At 33.6% G+C, this 23624-nt stretch overlaps 3 protein-coding genes across 3 annotated transcripts in view; 2 read left to right on the top strand and 1 right to left on the bottom strand.

Moving 5' to 3' along the window:
* The window catches only part of ft (cadherin-related tumor suppressor fat), a 299682-nt gene extending 295681 nt beyond the window's left edge, over positions 1–4001 (top strand). The window contains exon 9 of the mRNA XM_089635628.1: positions 361–4001. Coding sequence (XP_089491754.1) covers positions 361–3031 — 2671 coding nt within the window. The 3' untranslated portion in view covers positions 3032–4001. The remainder of the gene's footprint in view (positions 1–360) is intronic.
* Positions 4002–4363: 362 nt separating this feature from the next.
* Positions 4364–7101, bottom strand: PIG-A (phosphatidylinositol glycan anchor biosynthesis class A). Its single transcript, XM_089635303.1, has 2 exons — positions 7034–7101; positions 4364–6816 (listed from the first exon to the last, which is right to left on the bottom strand). Exon 2 carries the CDS (start codon positions 6803–6805, stop codon positions 5480–5482), a length of 1326 nt encoding a protein of 441 aa, XP_089491429.1. The 5' UTR covers positions 6806–6816; positions 7034–7101; the 3' UTR covers positions 4364–5479.
* A 1569-nt stretch (positions 7102–8670) lies between these two features.
* Positions 8671–23624, top strand: part of oaf (BRICHOS-like domain-containing protein out at first) — a 242068-nt gene continuing 227114 nt past the window's right edge. Inside the window, exons 1-2 of the mRNA XM_089635629.1 lie at positions 8671–8848; positions 10714–10827. Coding sequence (XP_089491755.1) covers positions 8741–8848; positions 10714–10827 — 222 coding nt within the window. The 5' untranslated portion in view covers positions 8671–8740. The remainder of the gene's footprint in view (positions 8849–10713; positions 10828–23624) is intronic.

A 23624-nucleotide genomic window follows, 5' to 3' on the forward strand; every position in this document is an offset into this window, starting at 1 on the left:
AATATAAGATTATTTTGCTGATGAAATCACCCTGAAGTTGAGTGGTGTTTATGGTTGACATAAAAAGGTTATTAGGAAGAGGTGATAAACAATACATGTTATTATGCAGACTGCAGCCCGTCATTATGAAACATAAAAATTACCAAAAGACTTAATCAAATGAATACCACACTGCAATAAGCAATAATAAATTATTGATAATGAAATGAGATTATCATGTATTTATAAATGTAATAATTTTTTTTTTTTAATACTGTAAATTGGTATATACTATTTTACTTTTTGATGAAACCAACTGGTTTTGGACATAACCGAAATTTGTTTAGCAATTATAATAATTTTATTTTATTTTCATTTCAGGACACTCAACTTCAACAATCAAGCACTGCTGATTGGAGGACTGACCAATGCTGACCCAGTCTTGGAGAGACCTGGACAAATACATTCTGATGACCTGATTGGCTGTCTGCACAGTGTCTCGGTAAATGGACGAGCCCTAAATCTGAGCAGCCCCATCACAGCTCGAGGGATCGATTCTACTTGCGGAAGATCTTCGAATGGACCTTGTTCAGCTGCACCCAATCGTGATCATGACAACAAGAGATGTGGAGGTTTCGGAACGTGTTTAGATAGATGGAAGACAGCATCTTGTCTGTGTGGAGCACAGTTAATGGCTCCCGATTGTGATAATGCCTTAGAACCAATTTCAGTAAATGACGGAGGTTTTATAGAGTTTGTTATCTCGGAAAAACATCGCCGAATGCAACTTCTTGAAGGCCTTTATAGAGGATCGACACTTTGGTATAATCATAGACAAGAAAGATCAGCTACCGCATCCAATGTGAATAACTTGCCCATACAACTATCTTCGCCAGCCAAAAGCATTTCAGTGCTCTTCCGTACAATAAGAACAGAAGGTGTCATATTGTTTGCCGGAACCAACAAACATTACACAATATTGGAACTGAGAGATGGGAAGATTGTTTATACTTCCAAGCAAGGAACCTCTATCAACATGACGGGAGTTAACCCTAATGGTATTTCCGATGGACAGTGGCATAACATCACGCTGCATTCACATAATCGTGGACTTCAACTTTTGTTAGATGACTTCCAAATTGGTGATGAATTGGATTCTGCTGGTGTTCACGATTTTCTGGATCCATACCTAACAGTGTTATCCCTCGGAGGTGTCAGAAGAGAACTGTACCAAAATTTCAACCCCTCCAACTTTGAAGGATGTTTTGCTAACTTCAGTGTCAACAATGAAATTCAGCCATTCAATGGATCGGGAAGTGTTTTCAACGAAGTGTTACAAAATGGAAAAGTGTTCTACGGTTGTCACGGTCCTATTGGCATTGGAGCTACTCAAGCCCCCGACCCATTGAGCATTGGAATCACTCTCGTTATTGTGTTCTTTGTTATTCTCATCGTGGCGATTTTAGTATCATTCGTAGTGTTCAGACTAAGAAAGCAAAAGAAAGAGAAAACTGGGCATTCTGGTAAAGCTCCCGGATTGCATTCTAAACAAAACGGAGGATCAACGATAATGGGATCTAACCTGGTATCCTCTAATGACGGCGTTATGAATAGAGGACTACACTCTGGAGACTCTAACCTGGGTTACTTGTCAGAAAATGGAGATGTTATTCGTGGAGTTGGTGGACATCACATGGTCGGACCAGAACTTATATCCAAAAAGTACAAGGAGAGAGAAATAATTGGAGCTGAACATCAGAGACCACAAAGACCTGATATAATAGAAAGGGAAGTTGTAGGCAAAAGCCCACCGCTCCGGGAAGATCATCACCCTCCGCCACCTCCAACATCTAACCCCGCCCACCACCCTCATGATCACCCGGGGGGAATGGACATGAATTCAGAAACACCAGAACATTACGACCTAGAGAATGCTAGTTCAATTGCACCATCTGATATTGACATTGTTTATCATTACAAAGGATACAGAGAGGCTGGAGGTGTAAGAAAATATAAAGCCACCCCCCCACCAGTTGCAAGTTATCAACATAAACATCAAGCCGCACAACAACACAGGCATGCTGCATTTCCACGAGCGCCACCACAGCCATCACAACCCACTGCTCCAAGACCACACCAAACTACACCTCTCGCTAGACTTTCACCAAGCAGTGAGCTCAGTTCGCAACAGCCCCGAATATTAACTCTTCACGACATTTCTGGAAAACCCTTGCAGAGCGCACTGCTGGCAACAACATCTAGTTCTGGAGGAGTTGGAAAAGATGTGCTTCATAGTAATAGTGAAAGAAGTTTAAATAGTCCAGTCATGTCACAATTAAGTGGACAAAGCTCATCAGCGAGCAGAAAGAATCCAGGTGCACCTCCACAAGCACCGCATGTCGGACATGTGGGGTCTGTAGGATCGGGTCCGATGGGACTAACAGCGGAAGAGATTGAAAGACTAAATGCTAGACCAAGAACATCAAGTTTAGTTTCAACTTTGGATGCAGTTTCCAGCAGCAGCGAAGCTCCGAGAGGAAATGGTCCTTCCCACCATCTGCCCCATATGCACTCACCAGCTGCAGATCACCACAGCTCAACAACAACAGATGAGAGTGGAAATGATAGTTTTACGTGTTCAGAAATAGAATACGACAATAATAGTTTAGCGGGAGACAAGTATTCCAAACCAGACGATGATGACAGAAGAGCTAACGACAGTGGTAACACCAGCGCTGGCAAGCCTCCAATGTTACGGCCGTCGTATGATGGATTTGATTCTTCATTCAGAGGCTCCCTTAGTACTTTAGTAGCTTCCGATGATGATCTTTCCACGCATATGGGTGGACCATTGTACAGACAGTCAGATGGGTCCCCATCTGCCCCGACTGCTTTAGGCTGGGACTACCTTCTCAACTGGGGTCCCAACTTTGAAAGTTTAGTAGGAGTGTTTAAAGACATTGCAGAGCTTCCAGACTCTATGAATGGACGTGTTCCTTCATCTCTAAGACTTCCTAACAGCGGGCCCAAACCCTCTGAAGAGTATGTTTGATGAAACAAAATCAGTATTTATAAGGACAAATAGTGAAATTGAAAATTCTGTGTAAATAAGAAGTGTACAGTAAATGTAATTAATAAATAATATTTTATATATTGTGAAATCAAGAAAGGTGATCTATAAAAAATGTGCATATTTATGTTTTTAACCTTGTATCAAGGTTTTTAAAATATAAACCTCAATGTGTTTTCTTGCCATATTGAAAATTGAAATAGCTAGCAAAATAACGACTGATGACTTAAATGCAGTAATAATTCTTGATAGAATCAACTTTTAAAATTAAAAATGTGCCTTTTATATTTCAATAAACTGTCATTTCATTTTTGTATTGTTGAAAGAAAAACAATATTTCCTTTGGCGGAAATTAACCGTCAGCTTTACAATACGACAAATAATGTAAAAAGTAGTTAGAAATATAAAAATTGTTGAAGATGTCTGATGAACCTCATTGTAAATACTTATTAGCGTTTTTCTAAGCTATTCTACCATTTAAAACAAAGAATCAACCTGAATGAAAGTGAAAAATATTTCCTAATTCAAGAAATCGTATATGTTTTGTATCTCTACTTTTGTTATTAACCATGTGGATTTAAACTTTGTAAATAAGTGAAATGTTTATTCTAAATAATTATTCGCATGATTGGATATTAAAATTTTTTAATTAATATTATCAAAGCATATAATTTTGAAATTGTAACTTGTTTTCTTTTTGTTTACTGATGTATTAATTTTTTAAATATGTTGAAAATGTACAAAATTACCAACAGTATAAATTTTTATGGAAGCAATTTGTTGAGAACTGATGTTGCAGTGTCATACAAATGTATACATTTTGACCCTGTGTAAAAAGTATAATTGAAATTAATGTGAATAGCCATACAATATTAATGTGCCAAATACGTGTGACGATCTTCATACGCATGGTAGAACTGAATACTTTTATGATGTCTAATTATAAACTTATTACAGAATAAATTGTGTCATAATAAGTAATAAATGTGTTTTAATTAACTCAAAAACCGCTTCTTCCAGGTCGGCTCCTATCAGAGGTTGGAAAATATTAATGACATCTAAACCTGGAATAGAAATATGCTGTAGCCAAAGAACTATCAGACTTTTCTCATCTATTAGGTTCGCGTTCGGCAAACACTTATTTTGTTGTGTATTTTCGGTTGCAAAATAAGGAAACTGAAAAATGAATTAAACATAATACTTGTTAAGTTACCTACCTAAAGATTTTACGGTCAAAATCTCCAGTACCTTCAACATATAAACAGAGAGGAGTAAAAAATACAATGGTAAAATATTAATATTTATTTAAAAAAAAAACATAAAATTGTTTTGCAGTCTTAGCAATGGTTACATTTTACCAGCACCTACAATCAAATATTTTGGGAAGTACTGAACATCAATCTTGACTACGGGGAATAAACAAATGAAGTAACACACTGATTTATATTTTATCTGCACAATACGAAATAAAATATAACTACAATAATGTTATTCTAACAAAAATTGATTGTTCACATTATGGAAATTGTTTAACCTCTTAAGGACCACGCCCGAGTATACTCGGGCGGCTATTATGTGCCAGAATTCGGAATTCATACTAAAGAAAATTTTTAATTATTTTTTCACACTATGCACCACAACATCAATATTCAGTCCCATTTTGGGCCCGAATATGGCTTTTATATGAGGATATATATTTTCAGTAAATAAAATTCATTGATAAAAAAAGGTGTTTTTTTTTCCATTTTTAATTTTTAAATGATTATTGAAGGGGTTAAAAAAGAAATTTTCTTTTTTTTTAATAAAATAAAGACAAACATTCCTGTGTTACAAATAACCTGAAAATATTTTAATATCTCCTACACCACCACAGTAAGCAGAAAATGTTGCTTGTGTTGTGATGGAGGACTTAGCCAGTCGAGGATTTGAACACACTACGCCTGGGTGGGACCCAAACACGATGCCAACCGGCCACCGACCGGTCAAATTATATAGTTACTTCCTATTCTGAAAAGCTTGTGAAACATTTTTAATGAGATACATAACTTAAAAAGGTGAGAGTTCAGTCATAATATACAAATAAGTTATATGTAAAAACCATACCATCATTGAAAGTATCTTTATCATCACTGGAAAGCAATATATATATATATATATACTGCCGTAATCACCAATACCTATGAACGCAGGTAGTATGAATACAATTTTCAATGTAAAGCTTTCCGTTAGCGACTCTCATGTAAAATTAAATACTTGACGATTTTGAACAACACTTTTTCTTTAGCAGTGAAGAAATAACTACATTCTTACAAAAAGTTTTGTTTTACGTTGTAAGTAATTTATTAAATAATAGTAAAATGATCACCTAATATTGCTGTATAATTTGAACTACTAATTATGTATAATTTCAATTACTATTTAGATATAATTTCAACTATTATGAGCTTTTTGCTTATTTCTTTTTCTCGGTGAAGTATTTTCTTTCCAGTCTTTGGCTATGTCTATACAGTTTCTTGGATGAAACCATTCCATGAATTGTAATAATAAATATACTAAACTGATGACTAAGAGATATGGCCAGACTCCACAGGGAATATAATCTTTCAGAGTTTCTCCTATTGACTTGTTGGGTTCCTTGGATATTTGTCTGTACACTATTTCTGTCCGCTGAGTTATATTGAACCAACTGTACATTCCTTTCACCATGGAATTGCATTTGTAAGGACAAAGATTCTTTCCATCTTTTAAGTCTGAAATGGCTTTTTCGAGACCGATGATAAGCCCTTCGACATTGGGTTCAGTAAGGTATATAAGCTTTTCAGGTAACACTTCCGGGATGCCGCCAACCTTGGTAGATACAACTTGAAGTCCGCAGGCAGCAGCTTCTACTATGGCCATACAGTACGCCTCAGTAAGTGAGGTGTTTAAGAAAATGTTTCCTTTGTTGAGGATACTTCTTACTTGTGAATGTTCCAAACTTCCAAGAAGAGTGATTTGTTCTTGAAGCCCTTTTCTCTCACGAACTTGTTGCAGAAGCCACATTTTAGGTCCATCCCCACCGACTATGAAGTTGACTTCAGGATATCGTGGACACAGATCTGCCATCACCGCAGCCATCAAGTCAACTCCTTTGCGGTAAACTAACCGGGACACAATCACAATGGTTATTTTGTTAGGATCTCTTTTCGACGGGTCCGGAGTAAACACATTGGCATCCACCGCATTAGGAATCACAGACACTCGATCACAAGGCACTTTTGCCCGTAAAACTGTATTTTCTTTGCCCGTATGAGACACACAAATACAATGATTATTATCAGCGAGAGCCAACTCCAGGAACTTGTTTGTTAATACTGCCGATGTATCTGCAAACCCAAATAAACTGTGGTCTGTGAAAACGGTTTTAAGCCCCATTAGTTTTCCAACCAAAGAGACTTCGTGTCCAAGAGCACTAAAAGCAGAGTGTTTATGAATGATATCAACTCTTTCCCTTATAAGAATATTTCTAATTAAGGGAATATTGCATATCATTGTAGGTAGAATGCACTGGTTATAAAATACTTTAATGGGAAGGTAAAATACTTTCAGTCCTTCCGTCATGTATCTGATGCCACTTCGATTGCCATATGAATGAGTAACTACAATCACTTTATAGTTTCTACGAAGCAGACATTGTGATAGGTTGAAAATATGTTCTTCGACTCCTCCCATATTCGGATAGAAGAAGTCGGACGCCATACAGATAACACTAGGCATCTTTTCTCTACCTGAAAACCAAACAATGTAGGTTAACAAGTGAATTTGTTTTGTGGTCAGAATTTGAAGGGATCCGACAACAGAGATAACTGTGTGTATATTATTTCAGTTATGAACCATTAAAAACAGTTAACAAATAACGAATCAACTTACCAAAATATCAATACATTATTTGTTAGGCTATATTTTTTTTTTAATTTACTGTTATGTACATGAATGAAATCTTACTTATATTGTAGATTTTCCAATAATATTTGAGATATCACGCCATCGATAAAGATCTCCTTCAAACTATTTTTCCCCATAAAACCAAAGAGATAATAACAAAATAAATATTTTATGCTTTGTATCAAAAGAAAACAAGTCTTTTATCTGTACATCAGGAAAACCCGAAAAAAATATTGAACATTTGTCAGAAATTTTTAAGATGAAGACCTTTGAAGTAAATTTCATTCAATTTATATTATTTTTTATTACTGATTCTAACCTTTTTTGACATAATACTCCCATCATTTTGACAGAAGATTTTTATGCCATAGATGAAGTTGATGTCTCTGAAGGAATTGAATGTACGATTGTCTATTGTAAACTCCAGTGGAGCGGAACTTTTTCTATTCCATATTATTTTTAAAGTCCGATACTCGTAAGTAACAGTATTAATCAAATCTCAAACTCTTACCTTACCTTAAAAAATCAGTTTAGCTTCAGCAAGTAACACAAATAAATTTCAGGACATTCTAAAACTTGCGAGTAATGTGAAAGTGAAAATAAAATAGCCGATAAACATGAACATATTGAGGTATAGAAGTGTAAACTTCGTCAAAGTCTTTGGATTTAAAAAATAGTTCGCTCTCGTATTAATTTCTCCTGGAGAAAGGGAAGTGTTGTAAAGTTGAAAAATGCCACAAGTTTGCTGGTAATGGAGAGCAAAACTTTTTGGTGTTATAGAAATGTGAAATGTTCGTGATGCTACCATAATATTAAAACCATCTGTTGTTTTTTTAAATTTTATTTCAGAAGCAGCATTTTTATAAATTTGCGTTGGATTTTGAACTGTGTACTTAGTCAATCCCTTCTAGCTCATGTTGACGAAAACTCGTATGGTAAAAAAACGTTTTTTAAAACCGTTAAGATGCTTGGTAAGTGCGCCGAAAGTTAATAATATATTTTTTTTAAAAGAAAGACAAACATTCCCGGGTTACGAATAACCTGACAATATTTTTAAATCTCCCACGACCACCACAGTAAGCGAAAAAATGTTGCTTGTGTTGTGATGGAGGACTTAGCCAGTCGAGGAATTAAACAAACTACGCCTCGGTGGAACCCAAGCGCGATGTCAATTCAGCCACCGACTGGTCAAATTTACCAATAATAATAATAAACCACAAAGATTTTGTTTATGAATCTCTTTTTTTGTTATTAGGTATTTTTGTCATATATTAAATATTTATGACTGGGTAACTCTATTATATAATTTCTAAAATCGACAATGCTATCGCTTTGAAAAGACCTTCAGTGTTTTCACACAAAAAAAATGTTTTTTAAAAGTTATGGACAAACTTTGCTCGAAATAATTTATTAACAGTCAAGTGATATTTTAATAATTACTGTTTACATTTTATTTCTGACTTTCTTAAAATAAAGGACTTGATTTCAAATATTCCTTTTAGAATGGAAAAATAATGAAATATGTAATATGCGTCTATGGCCCGCTTTTTCTATATCTCCGTTCATCACACATAGAAGTACGCACCCGGTTCCAACCAGCCGCGCGCGCCTCGGGTTAAAAGCAAAGAAGAAGAAGTTTAAGCATGGCAACATCAACATAACCTCCGCTCCTGTCACTTGTCAGTTTGTCAGCTGAGAATATGGCCGCCTGATTCGTGTTTAGTGACTGTTTACTGTGAAGTATGAGTTTACGTGTTCGAAGTGAAAATGTATACAGTGTGTAATAGTGGACAGTTTATGAATTTGATAACGGTGCTTTTAATACTTGTGATAGATATAGGAAATACACAGCTTTTAATCAATGTTAAAAATCAGGTATTTATAGACATATTAAGCTTGTTTGTTTTTCTTTCAATGCTTTTGAAAGGCTTCTATGTCGGTTCTATTTCTGTAAAATCAGTGTTTGATGCATAAAAATACATTTTCTAGGCATGCTTAATGGTTTTCCATTATTATTATCAATATTGATAAACCCATTCGGCAATCATAACAACAATGAACTAAATGTGAAAATTGTGGAAATCTTGTCCATTATGTTGTGTTGTTTATTTGTAAGCGAATACACTTAATCGCAATTGTTTTTTCTATAAATATTATCACAGTCTAACGTAGTTAGTTCACCGGTAAAACGCCGACTTTTTGATCTGTCGATTTCTTGTTCGGTCTCTACAAATTCTCAATCTAAAACGTAAATCATTTATTGACATGTATGCCGGACATTGTTTTAATGTCAGGCATAATGTCAACTTGTATAATGTAAACAGATAACATTTTTAATAAAGTAACAGTAAGTAAGTAATGAATGATACATTCTATTTCATAACAAAGAACCCAACAATCATTGTAGGTACCTACAAAGTTATTTGAATTTACTGTTTATGTTCATAGTGCGGTTGATTACAATTTTGTATTCATCTCTTAAATTTTGGTAAACTTATGTAATAATTTTCCTTATATTTACATAATAAATAATTGATACTCACTCCAATCAATATTAAGATTAAAACATTTTTATGACATATTTAATAATAATTATGGTAACCGGAAAACGATGACAATTCAATACACCTTTAAAAGGTGATAACTAATAATGATAAGGTGGTAAAACTGAAAACTGATGAACCAAAAATTAGGTTAAGTAGGTTGTGTTTACAGGTCAGTTTCTTTTCATCGCTTTTAATGATTTTATATCTCTTGTTAAAAGATATATAATAGCTGTGCTCATGAAAACATTGCGGAAGATTTACAATATATTTTAATATGTTATTATATCTTTGGGACGGTAGGTTTAGGAGATGCAATTTTTTAAACCATGAATGTAGACTATCCTCAGTATATTTCATTACTATATATTAAGTAATTAATATTTCGACTAAAGTTGTACATACAATATTTATATTGAGATTATAACTCTAAGCAATTGAAATTTGGTTTCTCCTTTGCAGAGTCGTTCAGTGATGAGCAACTAACGGCCCGTGAAACTATTTGGTAAGGGCGGCGAGCACTTTCGCACGGGCCACTCTGTCTTGACTAAATAAAATATCAAAATATTTGCGGTAAAAAAAATTAGACATCTGTTCTGTTTTGTAAAAAGTTTTAAAGTTTTGAATCAGCCGCTCAAAATAATACATGTATATATATATAATTTTTTTTACCAAAATCAGACAGAAAGAATATTGTGTTTCGACCTTAATTGTACAAACATTTTCAACTTCTCGGCGCAGCGTTTTTTTGTCGATTTCTATATATGTTAGATGAATTTTAAAGGTTTACGTTTTATAAAATATCAAAGTTTTCTTGAAAAATGACCTTTGACCTCGGAGATAAAAATGTTTCGCCTTCGGCGCCTAATAGTTACGGTTTTAGAAAATATAAATAGGTACCCGACACCACCGACTGCAAAGTTAACTACGCCGAGTAGTGTGTGCCCTAGGCCCTACCCCGCGCATAAATTGAAAATTGGTAAATTGGCACTCCGCCCGGATAAAAAAGTTGCTCATCACTGATCTAGTTCATAACTCATTTTTGCCAAAAGTCTAAACACAATTTCTGGCTTTATGTCATTGCGTTCTCTACTTTACACATATTAGTCCATTCGACCATACATGCTATTATTATTGTTAAAACTGTATTGTATTGTGTATTCAGTTTATAACTAATGACAATGATTCTTTTGACAGGGTGGAGATGTTGTGCAAGAGACAATATGGTCCAATACTACCGATGACACGGTAACACTGGAGTTCCAGCGGCCTGACGGCACGCTCATTACACAATTGATAGATTTTACTAATGTAAGTAATCTCAACTAAATAACTTTTTTGTTTAGAGTTTTTATTAGTTTAGACCATAGGTTCCCAAAGTGGACCTATATATGGACCCCCAGGGGTCGATTTCGGCTTGCTGGGGGTCCATGTCAGCGAGAATTTTTTTTTTCCCCATTTACATTTAAGTCATCATCAACATTCATGCTTTCCGTAAATGACATAATACGCCTAACACAGATGGCATATTTTATATAATATTAAAAATAGACATACAAATTATTTATTTCATCCCTCATAAAATTGTTTATAAATAGAGTAAATATCCTTTTCTTGTCAGAATTAATACATTGAATCAAAACATTGCACATTGGAAGGCGCCAAATTTTCCCAGATCCCCAACTTGTCGTTGACAAACGTCCATGGTAATGACCTTTTGGTCTACGTTCAACAATTAAATGTACACACTGCACACATACTTAAAAACTAGCTTTGGGGACGTTTTGACTATAGAAATGAGAGTTAGAGATCATATGACAAGAATAACTTATCGGAATAAGCTCTAACGAAGAACCTAAGGGTCAGTTTCAACTTCAGTAAGAAATTCCCGTTCCTTATCCCGCTATATAAACTTCATTTTTATTTTGTGCAACTTCACAAGGGTTAAACGATTAGATGAATCATTTGGTTTAAACTGCGATGTTAAGACCTGGCTGACATCGTACCTGGCCAACCGTTTACAAGCCGTAAAAGTAGGAAAAAACCAATCAAATTATGCAACCCTTTCATCTGGAGTACCCCAAGGGTCCGTTCTGGGTCCACTACTCTTCATCCTCTTCACAAATGATGTCGCTAAAATAATAGAATCATTCGGCCTTCTATCTCACTGCTACGCTGATGACCAGCAAGTTTACTTTTACTGCTTACCAGAAGAAATAAACAGTCTAAAAATTCGTATAACTGAGTGTATAGAAGCAATTACTCGCTGGATGACCTCAAATAGATTGAAACTGAATCCCACAAAGACTGAGTTTCTGTGGACTGCTACAAGCAGACGTCAGCATAACATTGAAAACTCCCCAATAACCATTTCTGGAAGTGACATCACTCCAAAAACGTGCATCAAATTACTGGGTGTCAATCTGGATGCTAATTTTTCCCTTAAAACTCAGGTGAACAGAACTGTAAGCACGGGGTTCTTTCAATTAAGGCAAATTAAAGCAGTGCGGAGAAACCTGCCAACAGAGGCGACTAAATTGCTAGTCAATTCCTATGTTGTTTCACGTCTAGATTATTGCAACGGAATATATGCAAGTCTCCCTAAATGTCAAATCAACAAATTACAATCCGTTTTCAACGCCGCGGCAAGGCTTATCACCGGAGTATCTAAATACTCCCACATTTCAGAGCATCTCAAAAATCTGCACTGGCTCAGATGTCCTGAAAGAATCCAGTTCAAGGTATGCTGGATGGTATTTAAGTCACTTAACGGAATGGCTCCGGCTTATTTATCAGAATTGTGTATTCCAGAAGATTCCAACTCCCGACAGTCAACCCTTAGGTCAGCAACGTCATCAGCTATCGGAAGGTTGAAGGAACCAAAGCGCACACCAGATACTAAGTTCGGTGAGCGTGCTTTTGCCGTGTCAGGACCTAAAGCCTGGAATGGACTGCCACATGATTTGAGAATGATCGCAGACTCGACAGAATTTAGGTCTAAACTTAAAACGCACCTTTTCAGACAGTCGTATCCATAATTTCAGAAACCTCCACTTTCACAGTTGACGGCAATTTAAATTTAAATTAACAAAATGTAAAAAATACTAAAAATAAAATAAAATAAATAAAAATAATAATTAAAAATAAATAAATAAAAATGATAACAACTAACAATTTGTAGGCTTTTAAGACAGTTAAAATACATTTAAATTAAAATAAAAACTATAGCAGACTTAAGATCATGCGACGACCAGTGTTTTTTGATATAGTGTCCTCTGCGTGCAGTTCTATCTTTTATAAGCATAAACTTTTTAATATAAGTGTGTTTGTTGGAAGTGACTTGCCAGGTAAGTATGTTTTGGTATCATTTCTAAATAACAAATGTAGATCCTAGGAAATAAATTGTACAGCGCCCTTGAGGTGATTTTTCACAAAAACGGCGCTCTACAAATTATCCAATTATTATTATTATTATTATTATTAAGGGGGCCCCTGTCTGCGCAGTGTAAACACAGGGGGACTATATAGCCACCCGGTTGTTGGGCAGGCAAGGGATGGGAATCTTTAATCTTTAAAAATAAAATAAATAAAAGGAAAAAAATAAATGATGATCACATTTGTCGTTAATAGGTTTAGGGAAAATTAATAGTCGGCAGGCATAAATATACGGGGCAAACAAGTTTGAGAAACTCTGGTTTAAACCATAATATTCACTACAATAATAATATATGCTTATTGTTATTATGAAATTTTATTTTTTTCACTATAAATAAATTTATTCCACATGAAAAAATATAAATCAAAGTTGATCTAAATAAATATATTGTTAATAACAAAAATAATTTTCATTTGGTGTAATAATTTATTTGCACTTTGAATTATTTGAATAAATTTCACCTAGTTGTTGAAACAAACCACATTTCATTTTGTCCACACAATGTGATTAATTAATATATTTTTAAGTGCAATCCATTCCTGTTTGGTGGTACCATGTTAATACTGTTTCATCAAAACTGCTAATATATATTTTTCCCCGGTTAATTTTTTTTATTTCAATATATCTCTTAGAGGTATTGTGTGAAGATAATACTATGAAGTATGTTTGAATGGTGTTTTTTTTAATAAATCCATTTTTATAGATGTTACTTTAATAATATGTAGGTACATATTTTAAGCCGTGTACAAAAAGTGTTGATGTAAACATAGAGAGTAGTGAGAGTCTGAAATAATTTTTTTTTCTTTGTGTTTTTTTGTGTGTTTATGTATGTTAATGTCAAATCAATTATTTTCTCCTTCTCAACGTCATTTCCGCTGTGAGTTATGTAGCTTGAAATATCAAATATAATTTCGAAAAAAAAGGTTTTGATTTTCGATCGGGGTCAATAGTTGTAATAATATCTACGTAACGACTCTTTACACTATGTAATCCAGTCGATAGATTTTATTTTCGTGTTTTTGCTTAATTATTTTTGTATCACATCCTTGATTTAATAACTTTCTTGGAAACCCTGTCTAAGCAAAACCACGTCCACCCAAAAACAAGTTCTGGTCCTGAACAATTGTGTATATAGTCTTTTCTATCCATTTTACATAATCTTCAACAGATCTCTTAAAACAGGTAATTTCCCCAATAGGTGGAGTTCTAGATTTTCTCCGACCAATTTCATCGCGCGTTTTTCGTCGTATATTTTCGCAACTATCAGATAAATACAATTAAACCCTCGGACGAGATTTATTGTGTACCATTATTGTACCTATTTTATGCTTAATGTATTTATTCATTCATTTAGGTACTGCTTGCTGACCCTGGTTATTAATAATAAACCGAATGCCCGCTACAAAACACAACTCCCCACGTATAGTCGCTACATCACACATGCCGAATTCACCCTTAGTAACATCGCTGTAAAAATGTATTGCTATTTTGTTCAAGCGATCATGTTCTGTTTGAAAGATGAAACAGTATTATAAATTTTTTTTCTTCATATTAAGCGGTTACGTTGTGATGTGACATTATAATTTAAAATTAAACAATAACTTTGTAAACATCACTTATAGGTAAATACTTAATGCCGACCGGGTTTCGCTACAACCGTAGCTTCATCAGGGCAGTATAATACTAAACATCTAATATCTAAATTAACATGTGTTGATATCACGGTGAGTGGACGATATCCAATTACATTTGAACATTTACAATACAAAGAATCCGCTAATTTACATACCTCACTCCCGTATTAAAAAAGATTAAACAAATTATGTATGCAATTACAGACTTATTTTTATTTTATCTTGTATTCCTGAGCTCTTTGAAAAAAATCATTCTTAGCCAAATATAGTAAACATGTTATCACTTATTGCCAACACGGGTTTGTCTCATCTAGATCTACTCTCACAAACTTTATATTATATGAATATTATATTAACACAGCATTGGGTAATAGGAAACAGGTAGACTCCATCTACACTGATTTATCCAAGACTAAGGTCTTAAGACTTAAGGTCTTAAGACTTAAGGTCTGCCACAAAATTCTAATCAATAAGCAGAAAATTAGGGATAGGTCGCAATTTATTGGCATGGTTGATTAATTACTTATCCAAAATAATACTTTTTGTTAAGATCAATGACTGAACATCTTATGAATTTATTGCTACCAGCGGTGTTTCCCAAGGATCGCACCTGATACCTTTATTATTTATCCTATTCATCAATGACGTGACTATCATTTTCTACAGTGACAAAATTTTAATCTTTGCTGACGATATGATAATGGTGTTTTGGCAACAAACTTCAGTTAAATATGAACAAATACAGAGTTTAGAGGTTCTACAAAATCAAGCATTCATTAATATATAATTATTCATTGCGTAATGTTGACTTAATCTCAGTAGTCAAAATACTTGACCTAGGCATCATTTTTGACCAAAAACTCTGCTTTGTGTCTTCTATCGCTAATAGGTCTATAGATTTTAAAATATTGGATTTTATTAGTTTATAACCCTACAATCTCGTCACCTGTCTTTAATAAACAATGAAAGAGTCCAACGCAATTTTTTGAGAAGTGTTAATTTAAAAATTAGAATTCCTTTATAATCAATAGATTATGAGTTTTTTATTAAATTCATTGAAATTGTTGAAATAAAGTGACAAAATATATTTTTTTAATCTTATATTTTTATATAAAATTGTAAATTATCAGTTGGATTGACCTGATATATTAATGTTGATAATCTTTCATGTCCCTCCATTAGAACAAGGTTTCCTGGTATGTATTATATTAACAATCATACTACGTTTTCAGGCTGAAACTCAGTTTTAAATTGATTACCAACCACCACTGGTAACGGGTATGTAATGTTAGCTGATATTTTTAATATGCCTACTATGACTGTGAATAACTTTTATATAGGTTTGTAAATGGCACTCGTACCGTTAATTCTAAATAAATAAATAAGGTAGATTGGCTTATAACGTAATTATAAAAAGGAGGATCTAGAGGACAGTTTGTTATGAAATTTGTCAATTCATTCGTCCTAGGCCTGCAGTCTTGTTTTTAACAGGAAAGCGAATAAACGACCAGATAAAAAAAAATCAACACTTTTTTATATCAGTAAGTTTTCTCCGTGTAGGTTTTTCCGTGTTTGCATTCATATATGTTTATGACAAGGTGAATCTATATAACGCATTATAAATTATGGCTTTACGAATATTCAACGACCACAATATGGAATATTCACTGCGGGGAAAGTTCACCGCCAATAATGAACTACCTACCTATCAATAGTGAACAATATATAACAATAATGAACATCTATCAAAAACATTTTTTTTAATTATGTTTTATTTCATTCTCAGGGAGAAAATCTTTATATGGCATCCAGAAGAAAATACTTAAAATGTATTTGGCCATTTAATATTCTATACGACGAATAGTGTTTATCCTTTAATTCAGTGCTCCGCAACCGGTGTGCCGTGGCACACTGGTGTGCAGTGAGCCGGATGCAAGTGTGCCTCGGTCAAATTCAATGTATTTGACATTTTAAAATATTTCATTACGTATTTAATACACAATGACAAATTATTTTTCATAATGTTGTCAATTTTTCAAAATGTAGTATGTAATAATTATTATAACTACACATTTATTCAATGTTTATTCCTCCAGCGCCAGGTGTTAATTGTTGAAAACTACACAGTGTGCTTTTTACAAAAAAGAATATCCTCGCTTTTCCGAGAAAGCAATCTTAACACTACTTCCATTCTCAACAATATATTTATGTGAGCAAAGTTTTTCAACGCTTGTATTAATTAAAAATGATAATCGGTCATGCTTAAAAGGTCTTGTCTCTGAACTTCGGGTTGCGCTGTCAAAAATCGAACCGAATATATAACTTTTGTGTTCATTGAAAAAATCGCAGGTATCACATTAATTTATTATTATTTCATAATAATTATTAAGATTGCGTAAAAATAAATATGTTAAAGTTATATGTATGTACACTTTTCAAATAAAAAACAAAAAATTATTGTAAAATTTGTGTATCAATTTAATACCTATATATTTTAGCTATTGGTGTGCCGCGGAAGAATTTTGGGGTGTCTTAGGTGAGAAATGGTTGCAGAGCACTGCTTTAATTGATAAAAAAATCTCTTGTTTTCCATATGAATAATTATATTTTTTTATTTATTGCATCTCACTATACATAAAACACTTTTTTCACATAAAAATCAACCTCATTAGGACTAAGCCTGTATCGACGTTAACAACTTACATTTGAGTGAAGCAAACATAAGATTAATCACAAACATAAAGTAATTTTACACACAAACACAAAATATTTCAAAATTAAAGAAAAAATAAGTATTAGATGTGTTACCAGATGGGTAATTTGACAGTATATTGTAACAATATTCGAACCATAACTAATCATTAATCATTATTAAGAAGCAAAGTAGATAATAAAGATAGATAGGGTGACATTCAGTTTTTAGCAAATGGGACTTCTATAAAATCTTATTATTTAAGAAAGGACAAAGATGAAAAAATATTAAGACAATCGTCTGTCAATACAAAAATCTCAGTCAACTTTTTAAACTTAACTAAGGAATTGGTAGACTTAATATGATTTGGAAGAATATTAAACATAAGTGGTCCCTGATATAAATAATTTCTTTGACCAAAAGAAGTTTTAGTATGTACCGCCACAAAGTTCAATGCAGAGATAATTCTAGTTGTCCGCATTTGTTGAGTTCTTTCAGCAAATTTAATATTGATAAAAAATCGACAAAGTATTTGAGTGATAATAGCTGTTTTATATACATAACATTACATTCCTTATAAAGTAGGTTGGATGGATAGCAGATTTTTTTTTGTACATCACTTTAAGGATCAATTTTTGAGTAATATTTAGAGGTTCAACATTAGACTTTAGACATGATCCCCAGCATACTATGTTATAAGAAAGTCGAGATTGGTCTAAGGCAAAATAGACAGCTTTTAATTTCTCTTTGTTCAATATGTGTCGAAGTTCTTTAAACATAAATGTAAGTCTCCTGATATTCTTTGTTAACATATCGATACGGTCATTCCTTCTTAAAAAATTATCAATCTTTATACCTAGATACATGATACAATCTACACTTTCCAAGGGGTGGCAATTACAATTTAGCAGACAATCATGTATAATTAGATTATGAGTGTCAGAAGGCTGACTTTTTGATGATATACTAAATGTCACATATTTAGTTTTTATTGTATTCAAAGTTAAGATGTTATTATTCAGCCAACTCTTTACAAGTCACATTTGTTAAAAGCATCTCTCCAGGTTTTACCCTCAAATATTAAAACAGTATCGTCTGCGAAACTAACATTGCTACCTGGAATATCTAAATTACACAAATCATTAATGTAGATTAAAAACAATATTGGTCCAAGCACACTACCTTGCGGAACTCCAAAAGAGATTTTTTTTGCTATTGCTTAAATGATTATTTATCTCTACTTGTTGCGTTCTATCACTTAGATAGGATATGAACCAGCCTAGTGCTGTACTATGAATGTCAAGAAAAGATAATTTTTTGAGGAGTAATCCATGAGACACCGTATCAAATGCCTTTGATAGATCTAAGAACACAGCCAAAGCTTTGTTTCCATAGTCTAACGCACTAGTGACTTTGGACAATACCCTCAACACTGCATCACTTGTTCCTATATTCTCTCTGAAACCAAACTGATTGCTAGAGAGTAGGTATATTATATGTTTCTAAGAATGATACCAATCTCGACTAAGCCAATCTCTCTATTACTTTTGAAAGAGTATTGAGTAAGGATTTTTTACTCTTTATATCTAGCTTCATAGATATACGTGTAGCTGTGCCTACTCTAAGAAAAATAAAGAACCATAAAAATAATTTAATTAGAAAATATTTCAAAATGCAACGAATTACTAAATGAACGTGTAGCTCATTTATTCAGTTGGCTACAAAAATCAGCGGAACATAATAATTAAATTGCCATTTTCATATATTCAATCTGAATATGTATATAAAAATTCATCCTTCTGATGTTTGTGCTCGCTAAACTCGAAAAGTAGTCGACCAATATCGCTTAATTTCAAATTTTGTTCTTTTCAGTACCGGGAGTGTTTAGATAGTGGTTTTAATGGTAGAAGAAGACAAGAATACTTAACGCAATGTCTCTGCACCGGAATGAGATACGAAGCCGAATTAAAGTCGATGTAATGTAGTTTTTTAACAGTAAAATTGCCCGAGGACATTAGCAATTGCGAAGTATAGCGATCCACGGTGTTAAAAATGATTTTTGCTCGAACTTGAAAAAACTATACACAGACTACTATATTATGCACCAAAAGTTTTATCCCAAATTAATTAACATTAAGCATCAAGAAAATGAACTGCCTGCCACACAAACAAAGGATACTTCTCTCCTCTAATAATGATGTGACCCGATCAAACACCAAAAATACTACAAAAACATTATCTAAAAACACTGCTTGTATTAATCATATTGTATTAGAGTATTAGATTGTTATAATGTAACCTATCAAATAGATATTCAATGCTTCCATATTTGGACAAAGGTATCGTAGAATTATTATAGTGCCTTAGGCGATTCGGAGATCATTCGTACCAAACAATTTACAAGTTATTTGAAATGATAATAATATTCCAGTAATTTTGTAATTCCAATATAAACCCAGAACACTGAAGGGACTGGAGATAACCCAATGTTGTTTCAATTGGTAGGAATTCCTATCTGTATCGCCGCTCTTATTATTACAATCAACTCCGACCAAAAGCCAATCGTTTCAATGTTCTCTTTCCAAAATTGTTTGAATTTGGAATAACGTTTTTTTGGTGTTTTGGAATTCCTATCTGTATCGCCGCTCTTATTATTACAGTTAACACCGACCAAAAGCCAATCGCTTCAATGTTCTCTTTCCAAAATTGTTTGAATTGGGAATAACTTTTTTTTTTGCTTTTTTTCTAATGAATAAAAATATTATAATACTAGCGCAGAACCGCTTACTTATACTTAATGCCGATCGGGTCTCGCTACAACCGTAACTTCGGCTTTATAATACTTTTTAAATCTACAATCTACCAGTAACATGTGTTATCAATATATTAAGCTTTCACTTAGGGTTGGGCTGAGTTCTAGTGGATGAGGTTGTAGGAGTAGGTGGGGGGTTGGAAAGATAGGGGTCTTTGTCAATAAGGAACAACCTAAGTATTGGGATTTTATTTAGGTTGATTTGATTGTTACTGACTTTGCCATTAAAGTGTATGGCTTTATTGGAAAGTCGTTTGTTTGATGATAATAACAAAACCCTGATCTTTTTTCCATAGTACCTACCCACTTACCTGCGAAAAACTTTATTTTTTTTACTGCAACACCAAATGATATAGTGTCTCTGCCAGCTGAGAAGTTCCATTAGAATGATTGTCCCGCATTTACTAGAGTATTATGTATTATCATTGCACGGCACCGTTAAGTACTTAAATAGTGACTGAGCGGTGCTCGTTGCCACCATTGTTTTCCGTGGCACATCGCTCGCGTGAATCGAAGAGGCAAAATACGAGAGGAAAGTAAGTACCAAGAGACGACTGCTCCGAACTGCATTGCACTGCAGACAGCAATGGAAGTCTTCCGACTTGCAACATAGAAGTTCAGACTGCTTGTGAATAAAACATTAAAATCTAACGCTGGATAAATATTAACCCTACCGGCTAATTTTTTCGTTTTTGGGAACCGTCACGGTTACTGTCACCGTAATAAATGTGATCTAACTGGTGTTAGAAAGAGAAAACACAAAGCTTTATATTCAATTGTAAAAGTTAATTACAGAAGAATTTAAATGTGCGCCTTTATGAAACCAAAGGTTCCGAACGATATTTGAAAAAAATAAATTATGAAGCCGACTTTTTTACAAACAATTTTTATATGAAACGTCAAAAAAGTGAGTGAACAGTAACGTTTTTAATACATTTGTCTAATAACATGCATGTGTTTTTATATATGTTTCGTTATCAGTAATTTAAGTTACAAAACACGTGAGGTGAGCTATTTTAATTTTTTTAAGTTGGCATTCAAAATTTGAATGCATGGAAAATTTTATAATTATAAAATTTAATTTAAAATTAAACAATAACATTGTAAACATCACTTATAGGTAAATACTTAATGCCGACCGGGTTTCGCTACAACCGTACATCACTTATAGGTAAATACTTTATGCCGACCGGGTTTCGCTACAACCGTAGCTTCATCAGGGCAGTATAATACCGTATTATACTGCCCTGATGAAGCTACAGTTGTAGCGAAACCCGGTCGGCATTAAGTATTTACCTATAAGTGATGTTTACAAAGTTATTGTTTAATTTTAAATTATAATGTCACATCACAAAGTAACCGCTTCATATGAAGAAATATAAAATTTAATTTTAAAACATTTTTTAGTTTTCATATACGTTCAGAAATATTCAAATTTAATTGAATTTTATTGCGAAACGGAAATACTCCGACCTTCTGTCAAAATATGACCGAGGGTCTGATAATTTAATATTTTATTTGCAATAGATTATGCTTATTCTTATTTTCCCTTTTCCTGCTTTGGTCTGGGACAAATCGCAACAAAGGTGCCCCCAGGTGTTTCTATCCCGAATTACTTCAGCAACCTCAGTCTGTATGTTTTGCAGTGATATATAATAAACACGGCGTCACAAAAATCGCACCTACTGCAATTTTATGACATAATAAAGAATTCTTCTCTTTCGGATGTGCATCGTCGTCGCTCTGATCCACTTCTCTGGATGAAGCCACTAGTCTCTTGAAACCGTTGGAAAACCCGTCGAACGGCAAAAGGGCTCAAGTTCACACGCTGTCGCATCTCTAATCGCAGTAGTGCCACCACTTTACAGTATTATCAGCAGTGATGTCCATTTTAAGGTGTTGTTTTCTAGTTATTAATCACGTGTGTCCTCTTCAACGCTTGTGTGAATGACTAGTGAATGGATAGAGAATGAATAGTGAATGAATAGTGAATGAATAGTGAATGAATAGTGAATGAATAGTGAATGAATAGTGAATGAATTGTGAATGAATAGTGAATGACTTACATTTGATTTAAACTGCTCCTTTTATCACGGCGAAAAATGAGTACCTACTGCTGATTTATTAATTATAAACTATCAGTACTTTCATAATATATCGAAACACGTGTTCACACAGCTGCGCTTATTCCGTTATTATGTAATGACGAAGTGAGAAAATATTACTATTTTCATGAACACGTGTTTTACTGATATTTTATTAGGAAATCTCGACAGGCATACGAATAATTTGAAGAGATTTCCAATAAATTAGCAAAATATTATATCAGTAAGTTTTCTCAGTGATATAGCCCAGAAAGATGACACACGTTGTGGCACCTGTAAAGAGTATATATGTGCAACATTTTTTAACGTTAATTAACGTTTTTAATGTACTTTCAATTGATATCCGTATTTTTTGGGTTAGATGTATTGGCTCGGGGAACTTACGCTTGAAACTTATTTTCGAAGATGTGCGATTTTTGTGATGCCGAGTGTACACTTGTGATTTATTTTGTCTCTCTTGATTTATAAAACTTTCAGCGCTCCGATGGGCAGGAAACGTAGAAATGGAGAGAGATTTTCTTTTAAAGCTTTTCTATAATAGTAATAACCCGATGATTCTTTATACCTAATACTTCTATTGAGTTTAATAAAAAATGCGTTTCCGAAACATTTGATTCTCGACTTTATTGTTTCGATACGGATGACGTCGATTTGGAAATTTATAAAATGACGAAGATATGTTATATTATTTATTTAATAATTACACCTTTAAAATACGATGTAAATGTTTGGATGTGTGAAAACATTGGCGATTTTTGCAGGTCAACTATTATTTATTATTATTTTTTCCGTCTAAAAATGTTGACAGCTTATAATTAATTATATTGAACGGAATATAGCCATTATAGTGAATACTAAATCCGGTTAATTATACTTCAGTGACTTTTAAAAACAACTCGTGAGCGAATTGTGATAAAGCTCACTGCAAATGTATAAATCCTGTCGACGAACTGCAGAAGTCCTCCCTGGTACAAAACGGAATAGTAGTGGATGAATGGGGGAGGGAAAATGTTTGTTTCCATTGCGGAGTGCTGCACTTTTTCCGTCACGGTCCATTGTCCTTACTCTGCTGCCGATAGGAAACGGTTAGAGTTAGAGCTTTAAAATGAGACAAACTACCACCACGCGCACACTTCCCGGTACTGTGACGCTTGGAGCACTGAGTGCGGAATTCAGAGCTTCGAGCTCGGGGCTTGAGAAGCCTTTTTGTGTGCTGTGCATTGTAAAGTACAATAGCGTGTAGTATTTTCAATGCAAATAACTAGGTTTCAGTAGGTATTAATAATAATTATAAAGTGACATTACATAAAGCCTTGTTTATTTTAAGTAAAATAGTTATTGTACTTTATATTGTATTCAGCTAATTATTTGTGGTTGTTCATTATAAATATTTAAATAAATTACTTAGTAAAACACTTCTTTTTTTTAG

This window comes from Hesperophylax consimilis, chromosome 9 (genome assembly GCF_061612785.1).
Source record: "Hesperophylax consimilis isolate HC1 chromosome 9, BYU_Hcon_1.0, whole genome shotgun sequence".
Lineage (NCBI taxonomy): Eukaryota > Metazoa > Arthropoda > Insecta > Trichoptera > Limnephilidae > Hesperophylax > Hesperophylax consimilis.